This window comes from Camelus dromedarius, chromosome 12 (assembly GCF_036321535.1).
Source record: "Camelus dromedarius isolate mCamDro1 chromosome 12, mCamDro1.pat, whole genome shotgun sequence".
NCBI classification, from domain to species: Eukaryota; Metazoa; Chordata; class Mammalia; order Artiodactyla; family Camelidae; genus Camelus; species Camelus dromedarius.
Window position 1 is genome coordinate 48,579,316 of NC_087447.1, and position 12,767 is coordinate 48,592,082.

General features: G+C 42.4%; 1 protein-coding gene across 2 annotated transcripts in view; it reads left to right on the forward strand.

Moving 5' to 3' along the window:
* PPME1 (protein phosphatase methylesterase 1) overlaps nucleotides 1-8,488 on the forward strand; it is a 60,266-nt gene extending 51,778 nt beyond the window's left edge. Inside the window, exons 10-14 of one of the 2 annotated variants that reach the window (XM_010989470.3) lie at nucleotides 663-792; nucleotides 1,680-1,724; nucleotides 5,181-5,245; nucleotides 5,873-5,940; nucleotides 7,272-8,488. In XM_010989470.3, coding sequence (XP_010987772.1) covers nucleotides 663-792; nucleotides 1,680-1,724; nucleotides 5,181-5,245; nucleotides 5,873-5,940; nucleotides 7,272-7,290 — 327 coding nt within the window. In that variant the 3' untranslated portion in view covers nucleotides 7,291-8,488. Of the gene's footprint in view, nucleotides 1-620; nucleotides 793-1,679; nucleotides 1,725-5,180; nucleotides 5,246-5,872; nucleotides 5,941-7,271 lie in introns of both variants that reach the window. The other variant, XM_064492700.1, reaches the window with a different exon arrangement.
* The last annotated feature ends 4,279 nt before the right edge of the window (nucleotides 8,489-12,767 follow it).

A 12,767-nucleotide genomic window follows, 5' to 3' on the forward strand; every position in this document is an offset into this window, starting at 1 on the left:
TTCAGCTTGTATTTTATGAGTGCATACTCTGTGCCTGTCAACTTCATATCGAGATTTAACAGATAGTGACATTTTTGTCATATTTGTGTCAGATTTACTTTTTTAAATTACTGTTGCAGGAACATTATATCATTGTCATAAATCAAAATAAAAATGCTCTACCAACAAATCAACATATTGTCAGTTTTCCCTTCCAATTCTTTCTCAAAGTATACCATATTTTTCCAGCAGTAATCCTAACTTAAATGACATGTTGTACTGTTTCTTTCACTTAATATTATATAAGTATTTTTCCTATACTGTAGTATATTTTTTGCAGTTTTTTTTTGATGATGTATTATTTTTATCAAATGGATATAAATATGAGAAGCTCAATCTTGGCTCTACCATTTAAGTTCATGATCTTAAGAAAGTTTCCTAAGTTCACTGAAAGTAATAGAAATAAAAAGTAAACGTCTAATTATCTAAACATGGAAATTATAACAATAACCTATGTCACAAGACTGTTAACAAGGATTAAATGTATATTAAAATGTCTGGGGCATGATAACCCCTTAGTAAGTGCTAGTTTCCTCCCCTTTCCTTTTCCCAGGGACCTAGATTTTATCTTGTTCCACCAGGGGATGCCCTCAGAGACTCAGAACTTGCTCTTATTCCTCCAGACCAAGAAAGACCATCCATATACTTGGAGAATTGAACTGGCAAAAACCGAAAAATACTGGGATGGCTGGTTCCGAGGCTTATCCAATCTCTTTCTTAGTTGTCCTATTCCTAAATTGCTGCTCTTGGCTGGTAAGTATGTATGTGTATGTATTAATCAGCTTGGGCTGCCATAGCAGAATACCATAGATTGTGTGGTTTAGTCAACAAATTAAATTTTTCACAGTTCTGCAGGCTGGAAGTCTGAGAGCAGGGTTCCAGCCTGGTCAGGTTCTGCTTAGAGCTTTCTTATTGGCTTGCAAACAACCGTCTCCTCACTGTGTCCTTACATGGCAGAGAAGGCTAGAGCAATCTCTGGTGTTTATTCTTAAAAGGACACTAATCCTGTCATATGAGGGCCCTACCCTTATGACCATATTTAACCTTAATTACTTCCTCATTTAACCATAATTGCTTCCATCTCTCCAAATATGGTCACATTGTGAATTAGGGCTTCATCATAAATTTGGGGGGGACACAGTTCAGTCCATAGCAGTGTAGGTATATTGTCATCTGAATATGTCTTTGTTAAAACTGCTTACCAAATGGGTAACGACTTCCAAAGTGAAGTACCATCCTCACTCATTTGTGCCCTTTCTTCTCCATATGCCAACTCCCTAAACCCAAGTGGAAACATCCACCTAGGATGGCCTAATTCTGGCCTGGCCTCTGTACCTGGTCAAGCCCAAGTCCTTCTCCTTGAGTGGTATAAGGACATTCTTAGTATAATGGAAATAAAAGTAAAACCCTGTTTTCAGAAACCAGTTAAAACAAGCAAAGTGACTACAGGGAGACTCAGCGTATAAAGCTTCATGTGATGAGAATATACCCTCAGGGAGTTAGGATTGGCATTAACACGAATTGAGAATGTCATCATGTTTACAAATTTGTAACAATTTTTACTTCATACTTGAACAACAAAGCCTGTTTCATATAGCCTTTTCTAGGAAGCTACTTATGGATTCACTTATTTGTTCTAGGTGTTGATAGATTGGATAAAGATCTGACTATTGGCCAAATGCAAGGTAAGTCATGAAGAAATTATGTCCCTAGGTCCCCTGAGGGCAGAGAAATGGGCTGACTCATGTGGAAATCAATGTTCTAAGATGGTGAGACGCACTTGAGAGAGCACAAGCTTAGAGTTAGACCCAGATTTGACATTCACCTCTGCTTCTGACCCACCATATGGTTATGGGCAAGTATTTCCCTTTTCTGAACTTTAGTTTTGTTTTTCTCCAACTGAAAATAGGACTCATACTACCACATATGCCTCAGAGTTGTAAGGATTAAAGTGAGGCAATGTCTTTGAAAGGGGCATTATAAACTATAAAGTACTCCATACAGATATATAATATTGTGAAAGGAGATATTCTGAACACAGATCAGTATTTTTTATTATTGTTAGAATTCTTAGGAAAGGGAAAGGCCCAAGATAATCCAGATACAAAAAGGTATAATCTCTTTTTAGAAGACGGCATAATGAGATGGTAAAAGCAAGGGCTCTGAGATTGGGAGAACTGGGTTTGAGTACTGCTTCTTTCCTACTAATTTTTTTACCCTGGGCAAGTTACTTGACCTGCCTTAGTTTTAGTTTTCTCAATCTATAAAATGAGAAAATTGATGGCAACCTCACAAGGATTGCGAGGTATAATGAGTAGGAAAGTGACATGTTGTGCTCAGGTCCAGGTTTGTTGGCTAGATGACTGTGGAAGCAGTAGAACCAGTTTCATAGAAGCTCTTAGTTTAGTACAGATGAAAGGCTTGGTGAAGGTAAAGTCAATGGGCATTAGCAACATTGGGTTATAGGAAGAAGAGGTGCCAACTTCAATGGCAAATTTTCAGGCTTAAGCAAATTCTGTTCTTGACTTTCCTTCTTTTCTACTTACTCTTCCTGGGCAATCTCACGTCTCCTGTTTACATCCTGATAACTCCCAGAGCTAAACATCTGACTCAAACATCTCTCCTGAACTCCATACCTGGTCCATATATCAAACCTGCTGGAAATCTCTACTTGGATGTTTCATGGGTCCCTCAAACTGTTCTTTTAGCTGTCCTCAAGCTCTCCATAGAGAAGGGGGCTATATTCCTTGATAATAGTTGTTCAGAGGCCCCTGAATGATTTAGTGAACTCTGGCCCAAGATCCTCATCCCCTTCCCTTCCCCCAACTACATAGTGTCCTGAGGCCTTGAGCAGGACCATGGGCTGGGGCTATGTGATTTTTATGGCACTGATATTGGTAATTCTGAGCTTAGACATTTTTCCTTGAATTCAATCAAGCAGACCTTTTCTCAGCACTCTTTCTGTATAAAACCTATGCTTGATGCTGGCCCACAGAGGAATCAGACATGACCCTGATTGTATCTGAAAGCAGTTAATCTCAATTGAAATAGTATTTGGAACCAGTGTTGATCACCAGCCTTGGAAGCAGATAGTCCTGGGTTTGAATCACTCTTACTGGTTTTTTGGCCTGAATGAATTACTAATTTCTTTCATTCTGAGTTTCTTCATCTATAAAATGGAGATAATGAAATATCTCAATACAATTGCATATTGGGGAAGTAAGATAAATGATGGCTTCATTGTGTCCAGGAGGCACTCACAATTCCTCATTAGTTGCCCCCACTGTATCCCCAGTAAGGATTATGCCAAAACCACCTTCTCTTTCAGAGCATCCTATGAGTAAGTATAGAGAGTAAATGGCTGGGATGAGGGATGACTTAAAACAAAAGGAGATGTCTAAGTCAGTATAGATTCCAAACCACAGCCTTCCCAGCACTGTGTTTAAACCAGCTGAATAAGTTATTGAATCCTAGAAACCCAGCATTCATTCATAATGCAACTTTGGTGAATAACTTAGGCTCGCTGAACCTAAAGTTCCTTATCTGTAAGATTGCTGGGGGTGGAGGGGTGGAAATATGCCCACTTCATACAATAATTGTGAGGATTATGCATGATTATGTTATTTTATGTGTACTGGGCACAGTGATGTTAGGATGTGTGAGTTCTCCCTGATTCCTTATACACACTCTTCCAAAGAGGAATGAAAAATGCATCTCTAGTCTTCAAGGTCAGGGTGGTTTGAGTTGTAAGCTTGATCAGGTTATTTGCTCAATCGTTCAGTCATCCAAGTCTTACTGAGCACTTACTCAATGTCTAGCCCTGCGTTGTGCCCTATTAAGAACATAGAGCAAGGAATGATACTAACCCTATTCTGATGGAAATGACACTCCTGGGGAGGCAAGCACCAGTGGCATATAGTTAATAGCTTAAGAACAAGAGGGGCACAAGCTGCTGTGTGTTTGGATCAAAATGCATTACATTAGGAGATACAAGGGAGAGACTAGGTTAGAACACCAAGAGGCAGCTTACTGCAAGAGGAGGAGCATAAGCTGTATCTTACTGGGTAGGATGGTCTTATAGTTCCTCTGCTAACTAATTAAGCGGCCTTGGAAAAATCACTTCACTAATCATGGCCTCAGTTTCATCATCTCAAAAAAGAATTTCAGTATTTGTCCTGCTTAATTTTATAGGGTGAATTTGAGAAGCAATGTAAAAAATGGATAGATAAGTATTTTGAAATTTTTTTAAAGCACTGTGTAACTGGTGTAAGAATCACAGAATGTGATAGCCAGAAGGACTTCCAGAGCTTACTCCCTTATTTGTAAATGGAGACACTGAGGCTCTGAGAATCTGCTCTCTCTACCTATGGGAGCTCTGGGTCCCATACTCTTTAGTCTGCTTAAAGGTCTTGCTTTATCAGTCATCTCTGTTGACTCTTAATAGCTATCATGTTAGTTGTGAGCTTACAGTGTTCTGTAAGACAGTGTGAGAAAGTGCTTAGTACTGTGTCTGGCACATAGTTAAGCATTCAAATGGTAACTTATTATAATAATAAATCTAAAAATCCTTAAAATAGCTTACAAACCGTTGACGGTATGGTCTCTGTTTACCTCTCCAGCCTCATTGTTAACTCTGGTCTTCATGAGCATCAGAATTTTTCTTTCCAGGAGTAAATACCATTTTGTCTTCCTTTTCTTTGTGTATGCTATTTTTTTCTGTGTGGGAAGCCTTCTTGGATTCCTGTTTGATTGCAAAGCCACCTTCCTGTGTTCTTTCAGTTCCATGTGCTCAGTGTTATCATAGGAACTACATACTGCATTAAATTACTGGTTTTTATGTTTTGCTCTCCCACTAGACTATAGTGCAAACAGGAACTGTTTCTTCCTGTGTCTGGCCCAAAGTAAATGCAAACTAAATAGTTGCAGAAGGAAAAAGTGAAGGGAAAATGATTTGCTCAAAGTTACAATTTCAAGTATTACTATCTTCTTCAAAGACTTGCTAATTGGGTCCAGAGTGTGGGTGGGAGTGGGATGGGGGATGGCGAGGTCCTGGCCTCCTGGAGTCACCTCTGAGGCTGCAGAGATGGTAAGGATAGGGCTGTTTTAGTCCCTGAGATGGCTTTGGCTTGCTTCTTCCCCAGGAAAATTCCAGATGCAGGTCCTACCCCAGTGTGGCCACGCAGTCCATGAGGATGCTCCAGACAAGGTGAGTCTGGTGCTTGATGACTCTAAAAGGACTACTGTAAGGGTAACCTTGGATCTCACAGAAGATAGAACAAGCCTCTGAGTCAGCCTGTGTTGTCTGCAGCAGCTGCTGTGGGGCTTAAACAGATGCAACTCCACCAGCTTCCCAGACCTCTCCCTGGCGGTTGCTTGTGGTCTTGGTTTTCTGTGTATGGGCTGAGGAGTTATTGGCACCCAGGTTTTTCAACCCAGGGCCCTTTGGTTAAGATTGTAAGCTCTACTTTTCCATTACCACTGAAATCCAGATGGAAGAAGGGATAATTGGGGTAGAAACTGCTCCCTAAACCACAGTCACAGTTAAGATTTAATATCCTCCTATAGGAAAAATGTGCTTTGTAACTCTAAGGGGATAAATAAGCCTTCACATCATTCCTGTTGACTTCTCTGGAGCCATCCCTGGCAAGGATGATAGGGGAAGAGTCTCCTATCCCTGCCAGGACCCAGGTCCTTTTGATTTCAAGCTTCCCAGACGTATGGGACCCATGAATCCACTGTAGAGCCTGGTCTTCCAACAGAAGCCCACAGAACCTCCATGGCTGAGCCCCACTGCTACCCTTCACATGGCCTGGAGTATCTCTCCCTTTTCCAGGTAGCTGAAGCTGTTGCCACTTTCCTGATCCGGCATAGATTTGCAGAGCCCATCGGTGGATTCCAGTGGTAAGTACAAAGGTTGAAGGAGCCCAGCAGTGCTGGCCAACTCCAACAGAGATATTTGCTGGTTGTAAATGATATCGTAAGGTTGTAAATATCTCTGCCTGGTTTGGGTCACCATTCCTTTCTTCTTCCTCCTCATCACTGAGCCCAGTGTGTGTATTTCTGCAAAGCCATGGTTGGTTGTTGCTGTGTGCTCTGGTCCAGTAGATTGCTGCTGAGCAGACATTAAATTGTGCCTAGTTCCTTACCCCCATTGTGATGTGTAATTCTTCTTGAGATGCCCCTTCCTATGGAGGCTGGGATGGGAATCCATCCTTTTCCAGGCTCTTGAAGAAGTTCCGTATGCCATCTCCTGCTCTTCTGTTGAGGAAGGCAGGGCAGGCCTTGAAGGCTGTGTAGAGATCTGGAGCATGGTTTCCAGCCTCAGCACTATTAACATTTGGGGCCAGTAATCCTTTGTGGTGGGGGCTGTTCTATGCATTTAACACAGATGTTTACAACATTCCTGGCCTTTACATGCTAGAAGCCAGTAGCACCCCCAACACACACAGTCATTACAAGCAAAAATGTTTCTAGTTTTTACCAAGTGTCTCAAGGGAGGCAAAGTCATTCCCAGATGAGAACTACTGGGTCTAAAAGGAAAAAGGATGCCTTTCATTGTAGGAAGCTCTTTGTCTGATTAGGGAGATGCAGTTGGTCTCTTTGTTGAGGAGGAGGAAGAAGAGAGACTTGGTGACCCAAACCACATGGTCCTGGCCCCACCTCAATCTGTGCTACAGAAGTCTTCTGATCCTCAGAGAGTCCACAAGCCTAGTGGAGAGTCACACCTGCCAGTTGAAAAGTCTGTTATCTGATTTTGGTGAGGGTCTAAGGGAACTTGTTCCCCACCCTCTGGAAGTTTGAAGAAGAAATGTTGAAGAAAAAGAAATGGTTTCTGTGTTACAGAGTTCTGAATGCCAGGGCCTGGGAGGTGAGAATGACAAGGCAGGGAAGGTACTGGGAATGAGGATAGGAGCCTGGTACAGAGAACAACACAAGTGATTCCCTCATGCCAAACTACTCCTCAAGCAGCTGACCATTGATGAATCCAAGAATCAACAGTAAAGATTTAATTTCTCCTAATAAACAGTTTTTGGGGCCCCTGGCCCATTTGGATCCTTGATCAAGTCAGCAGTACACTGAGAGCAGACTCTGTGTTTAGCCCTGAAGAGGTGGTTGAGATCGGCAAGAACCTTGATGATTGTTAGGGAGGGCTTCCTGGAGGAGACAGGGTAAACAGGGGGAAAGCTAGTGACAGTCACATTTGTCTTCCTTTCTCTTTCTACTCTTCACAGTGTGTTTCCTGGCTGTTAGTGACCTGCTATCCATCCCTCCCTCAACATTGAGCTCTGTTGTAAATACATCGCACCAGAGGCCACTGTGATGCCGCTGTCTCCTCACCATCCTGCCCGACCATGTGACACCGGCTCCCTATAGACGGGCATCCCCAGATGTACAAACCCTTTTGTGTATTCCTGCCAAAAGCATTGTGTTCCAGGGCCTTTGACCAACATCAGCCTCCCCAGGCTAAGGCTCCCTAGCCTCTATCCCTTCCCAGTTCAGGGGTAGCCCCTGCCTGTTCTCCCTGCCTTGCCTAAGGTGAAGCCATCAGAACTGCCACCCTGGGCCCCTGTTCCTAGCATTAGGCAATGTACCTGGGTTCAGATGTTTCTCCAGGCTCAGGGACCTCCATTCCTTGAGATTGTTCTTGCCATGGTCCTGCCCTACCTTACAGGATGGACCATGTGCAGGGTGGTCCTTATTTTTCCCTTTCAAATAAAACACCAGTAGGGTACCTTTTTATCCCAGTCTTACTATTCTAGGCTTGGAAGATCCAGAGAAGCCAGGATCCCACCCTTAGGTACAGGAAAGTGTAGTGGATAGCATCACAAGAAACCAGCCTGAAAATCAGGTCCAGCCAGTCCAAGCACATGACCTCCCATCTGGGGAGAGCCCACTGTCCCACTCCCACGTGTCTGGGCACCTGCCCTGGGCTGAAACCAGGCTGCTCCAGGGGCCTCTTGAGACTTCACTTGCCACGGAGCAACCCAGGTTGAATACAGCCCATGCACAAAGCCACAGACGAGAGCCCATGGAGTTGTTTTCAAGAAGCAAATTTAACCATTTTCATAATTGGTCCCTAGAGATGTGCAGAGTGCCCACTTGCCTCTTCTAAACCCACAGCTTATCTTAGCCATTTGTGGTATTCATGCCACTCTTCATAGAAACAGTACAGCCCAGCATCCTCAATCTTTGCCTTCTTCCAGCTGCCTCATCAAAGCATTGCGGCCTCCCCCTGCTGCCCAGGCACGCCATTTCCAAGGGCAGAGAGGGGCAGTCTCCTGCAGCCCATCTCTTCTGTGACTGTCTTAGGTGATGCATAGCTCCCTCCACCTTTCCACCCAACAACCTCCTACCCCTGTCCTGCTGCAGGGTCCGGAGTCTGGGACCTTCTTTGTTTCTTTGTTAATTTATGACCTTGTTTAAAGAAAATAAATATCCCCAACCTTTATCTATCTGGTCTTTCTCTATGGAGTTGTCCTTATTTTTGTTGATCTGGGGGCATGGGATAGTTTATTGGATTTAGTCACCATAGAGCTCCGAAAAACCTTTCCTACAGCCTATCAACATCTTATGCTCTGCCTGCTTCCCAGATCCAGAATGCCCAGTGGAATGGACAGAGCCAGCCTCCAACTGCAGCCAGAGACTGAATTTCAGTCTCATCTCTTCCAATTATTTTCTATGTTGACTTTGACCCAGAACAGGACAGTCTATGCACTGGCCACATGACGTCAGATACTCAGGGCTTCACATCTGCCAACACCCAAACTTTGTTCACAACCTAGATCATCTCCTGAACTCTAGACACTTAGGTCCGTCCGCTTCTTCATCTCTCTCTCAGATGACCAGAAGCCACTCATATTGACCATTCCTAAACTGAACTCACCTTCCCCCTAAAACTTTTTCTTCCCCCCATGATTCCTAGCTCAGTAGTAGTAGGTACCACCATCTCTCCATGTGTCCAAACCAGGCAGCCAAAGCACCCTAGCTGGCTCCTTCTCTTACATCCATATCCAGTCTGCCATCAAACCCTGTCTATTCTCTGTTCTATATCCCCTCTTCTTTGCCACAGTCCCTCCCCTGGTTATTCTCTACTTCTGTTGGAGTCCTCTTCCTAGTAGGCTTTGGAGCCAGGCTACCTCATTTAGAACCTAAGGCCCATCCTTGACTGGCTGTGTGAGATAGCTGTGTACTTCTTTGTGCTGCAGTTTCCTCATCTGAAAAGTGGAGCTCAATAGTATTTACCCCACAGGGTTGTAAGGACTACAAAAGTGAATATAAGTTAACAGGGTTTCCCAGTAACTGAAGCAGAGTAGGCACTTTATAAATAGTTCCTAACATGTCACTCCCATATTATACTTATGACCTTCTTTACTCAAAGTGGTCTGTGGGCCAGTAGCATCAGTATGTGGAAGATTTTGTTCCTACCCCAGACCTATTGAGTCAGTACTGATGTACATTCCAACAAGCACATTAATTCTGAGACGTTCTGGTTTAGATGTTCACTAAATTATTTCTCAGTAAATCGTGAGTCCCTAGCAGAGAAGAAAAGTGCCTTTTGTGTGATCTGCACCCCCCCCCCCCCACCAAGCCCTTTGGGGTGGGCAGGGGCAGGCCAAGGTCTCTGCTGGGCTCTGAGCCCTCTGTCCACAAGGGGGCAGCATGGTCAAATGTATGCTTTTCGGGGTCCACATCAGCCACTTCTGTTCACCAGGCAAGTCATACCTGTCATTAAAGTTTGAGCATCAGCTAATTCATAGCAACCCTATGAGGTAAGTGATGTTTTCCTTTTACAGATAGACATCAGATCGAAATTTATATAGCTCAGAAGTGGTCATGTCAGAATTCAAACCTAGGTTATTTTCTCTTCATGCTGCCTCCTAGACAGTAAAGGGGACTCTGAGCAGAGGTCATTTTGGTACAGATACCAGACTTAGAAGAGCAAGAGGATGATGACCAGGCTTGATGGATGGAGACTGAGAATGAATGAAACGTTCGTTGAGCTTTGTGTTAGATACTGTGCTAGTCACCTACATCTTTATCCTTTGTATCCTTGTGAGGAAGTATAGGCATTATTATCTCCAATTTATCTTTCATTGTTATTTTTTAAGTTCACATAAATTATTTTTAATTGAAGTATAGTTGATTTACAATGTTGTGTTAGTTTCAAGTGTACAGCAAAGTGATTCAGTTATGCATATTTATACCTATTCTTTTTCAGATTCTTTTCTATTATAGGTTATTATAAGATATTGAATGTAGTTCCCTGTGGTATACAGTAGGTCCTTGTTGTTTATCTATTTTATATATAGTAATGTGTATCAGTTAATCCTAAACTCCTAACTTATCTCTCCCCTGCCCTTTCCCCTCTGGTAACCATAGTTTGTTTTCTATGTCTGTGAGTCTATTTTTGGTTTGTAAATAAAATTTGTATCATTTTTTTAGATTCCACATATAAGAGATATCATATGATATTTGTCTTTCTCTAGCTGACTTACTTCACTTAGTATGATAATCTGTAGGTCCATCCATGTTACTGCCAATGGTATTATTTCATTCTTTTTATGGCTGAGTAATATTCCATTATGTATATATACCACATCTTCTTTATCCATTCTTCTGTCGATGGAGATTTAGGTTGTTTCCATGTCTTGGCTGTTGTAAATAGTGCTGCTATGAACATTGGGGTGCATTTGTCTTTTTGAATTAGAGTTTTTGTCTTTTCCAGATATATGCCCAGAATTGGGATTGCTGGATCATATGGTAACTCTTTTTTTTTTTTTTTGTAACTCTATTTTTAGTTTTAAAAGGAACCTCCATACTGTTCTCCACAGTGGCTGCACCAATTTACATTCCCACCAACAGTGTAGGAGGGTTCCCTTTTTTGCATACCCTCTCCAGCATTCATTGTTTGTGCTCTTTTTGATGATGGGCATTCTGACCAGTGTTTTGATTTGCATTTCTCTGTTAATTAGTGATGTGGTGCATCTTTTCATATGCCTGTTGGCCATCTGTATGTCTTCTTTGAAGAAATGTCTATTTAGGTCTTCTGCCCATTTTTTGATTGGGTTGGTTGGTTTGTTTTTATATTAAGCTGTGTGAATTGTTTGTATAATATGGAAATTAATCCTTTGTCTGTTGTATAATTTGCAAATATTTTCTTCCAGTCCGTAGGTTGTCCTTTCATTTCGTTTATGGTTTTGTTTACTGTGCAAAAGCCTTTAAGTTTAATTAGGTCCCATCTGTTTATTTTTGCTTTTATTTCTATTACTCTAGGAGACAAATCTAAAAAAAATATTGCTGTGATTTATGTCAGAGTGTTCTGCCTGTTTTCCTCTAGGCATTTTATAGTATCCACCAGTCTTATATTTAGGTCTTTATTCTATTTTTAATTTCTTTTTGTATATGGTGTTAGAGAATGTTCTAATTTCATTCTTTTACATGTAGCTGTCCAGTTTTCCCCCAATTTAAAGGCAAGGAAGCTGAATTTCAGAGATGTGAAATGACTTGCCCATAGACATGGCTGCGAGGTGGCAGCATCTTTGAACCTTCTACTGTACCCCAGCAGAGAAAAGACTGTTCATGTATGTTCACACAACATATCTTTAAGGAGCACCTACTATGTGCTGGATGTAACAACATCCTTGTGAAGCCTACAGATCAGCACTCCAAACTCAGAAGAGAATAAAACAGATCCTTGGACCCTATAAATGAAGGATTTTACAGAGCCAGAAGGAATATATTTGGGTCAAACTAGAGGCCATTCTGTCAGACACGCACACTAAAGAATGTCCAAGGAAAACTCCCCAAAAGAAGGTAGGCAAACGTTGGGGGTAGACACAGATCTAATGGCGGGGGGGAAAGTCTTGAGATTGAGAGGATGCAAAGGCATGAGGAAAGTTGGGCATAACTTGTTGGTGTTTCCCTCTTCTAAACCTACCATTATGAGCATTTATATGCTGATTAAGCAAATCTGAGCACTTTATTTGTGCCTAGCCTCCAGTGGACTTTGGAGACAGAGATAAATGAATAATGAGGCCCTTCAAATGAGCTCATAGTCTAGATAGACCATTACAGAAACAGTGACTACATTGTCCAAAGGGAAGGAGACAACTATACCTCTTTGGAAACTGGCCAGGGATGGATTCACAAAGTAAGTAGCATTTAAGTTGAGCTTTGAAGCATCATGACAAGGTGGAGGTAGAGAAGGAAGGGAAGTATATTGCAGGGAGAGGGGACAGCATGCACAAGCCCAGGAGACTTGAAAGTCAGTCTGATACAGCTGGAGGATTAGTATGGTTAGTATGGCTGGAGTAGAAGCTGTGACAGGAGAGGCAGCAGGAGACAGGATATAAAGGCCTTGAGTGGTAAGATGGCGAGTTGTCAGAAGTTAAGGAAAGCCACTCTGGTATCCATATAGATGGACTGGCAGGCACCAGATTAGAGGCAGGGGCAGCAGTAAACAGGCAGTGGTAGTCCAGGTAAAAGGCAAAGGTATACTTAACTAGGACAGTGGCTGCAGAGATGAAAGATGGAGAAAGGCTCGATATTTCAGAGGTGGAATGAATAAGACAAACTGATTTGGACAGTGAGGAGCCAAACACCCTTAAGTTGTCATCAAGGGCCTGTCATCAGAACTGGAGGTGGGGAGTTAAAAAGTGAAGACTTTTAACTAGGGAAAAGCAAGAAGACAGTCTACAGCAGGAGTGGAGGAAGCAAACAGCAGTCCT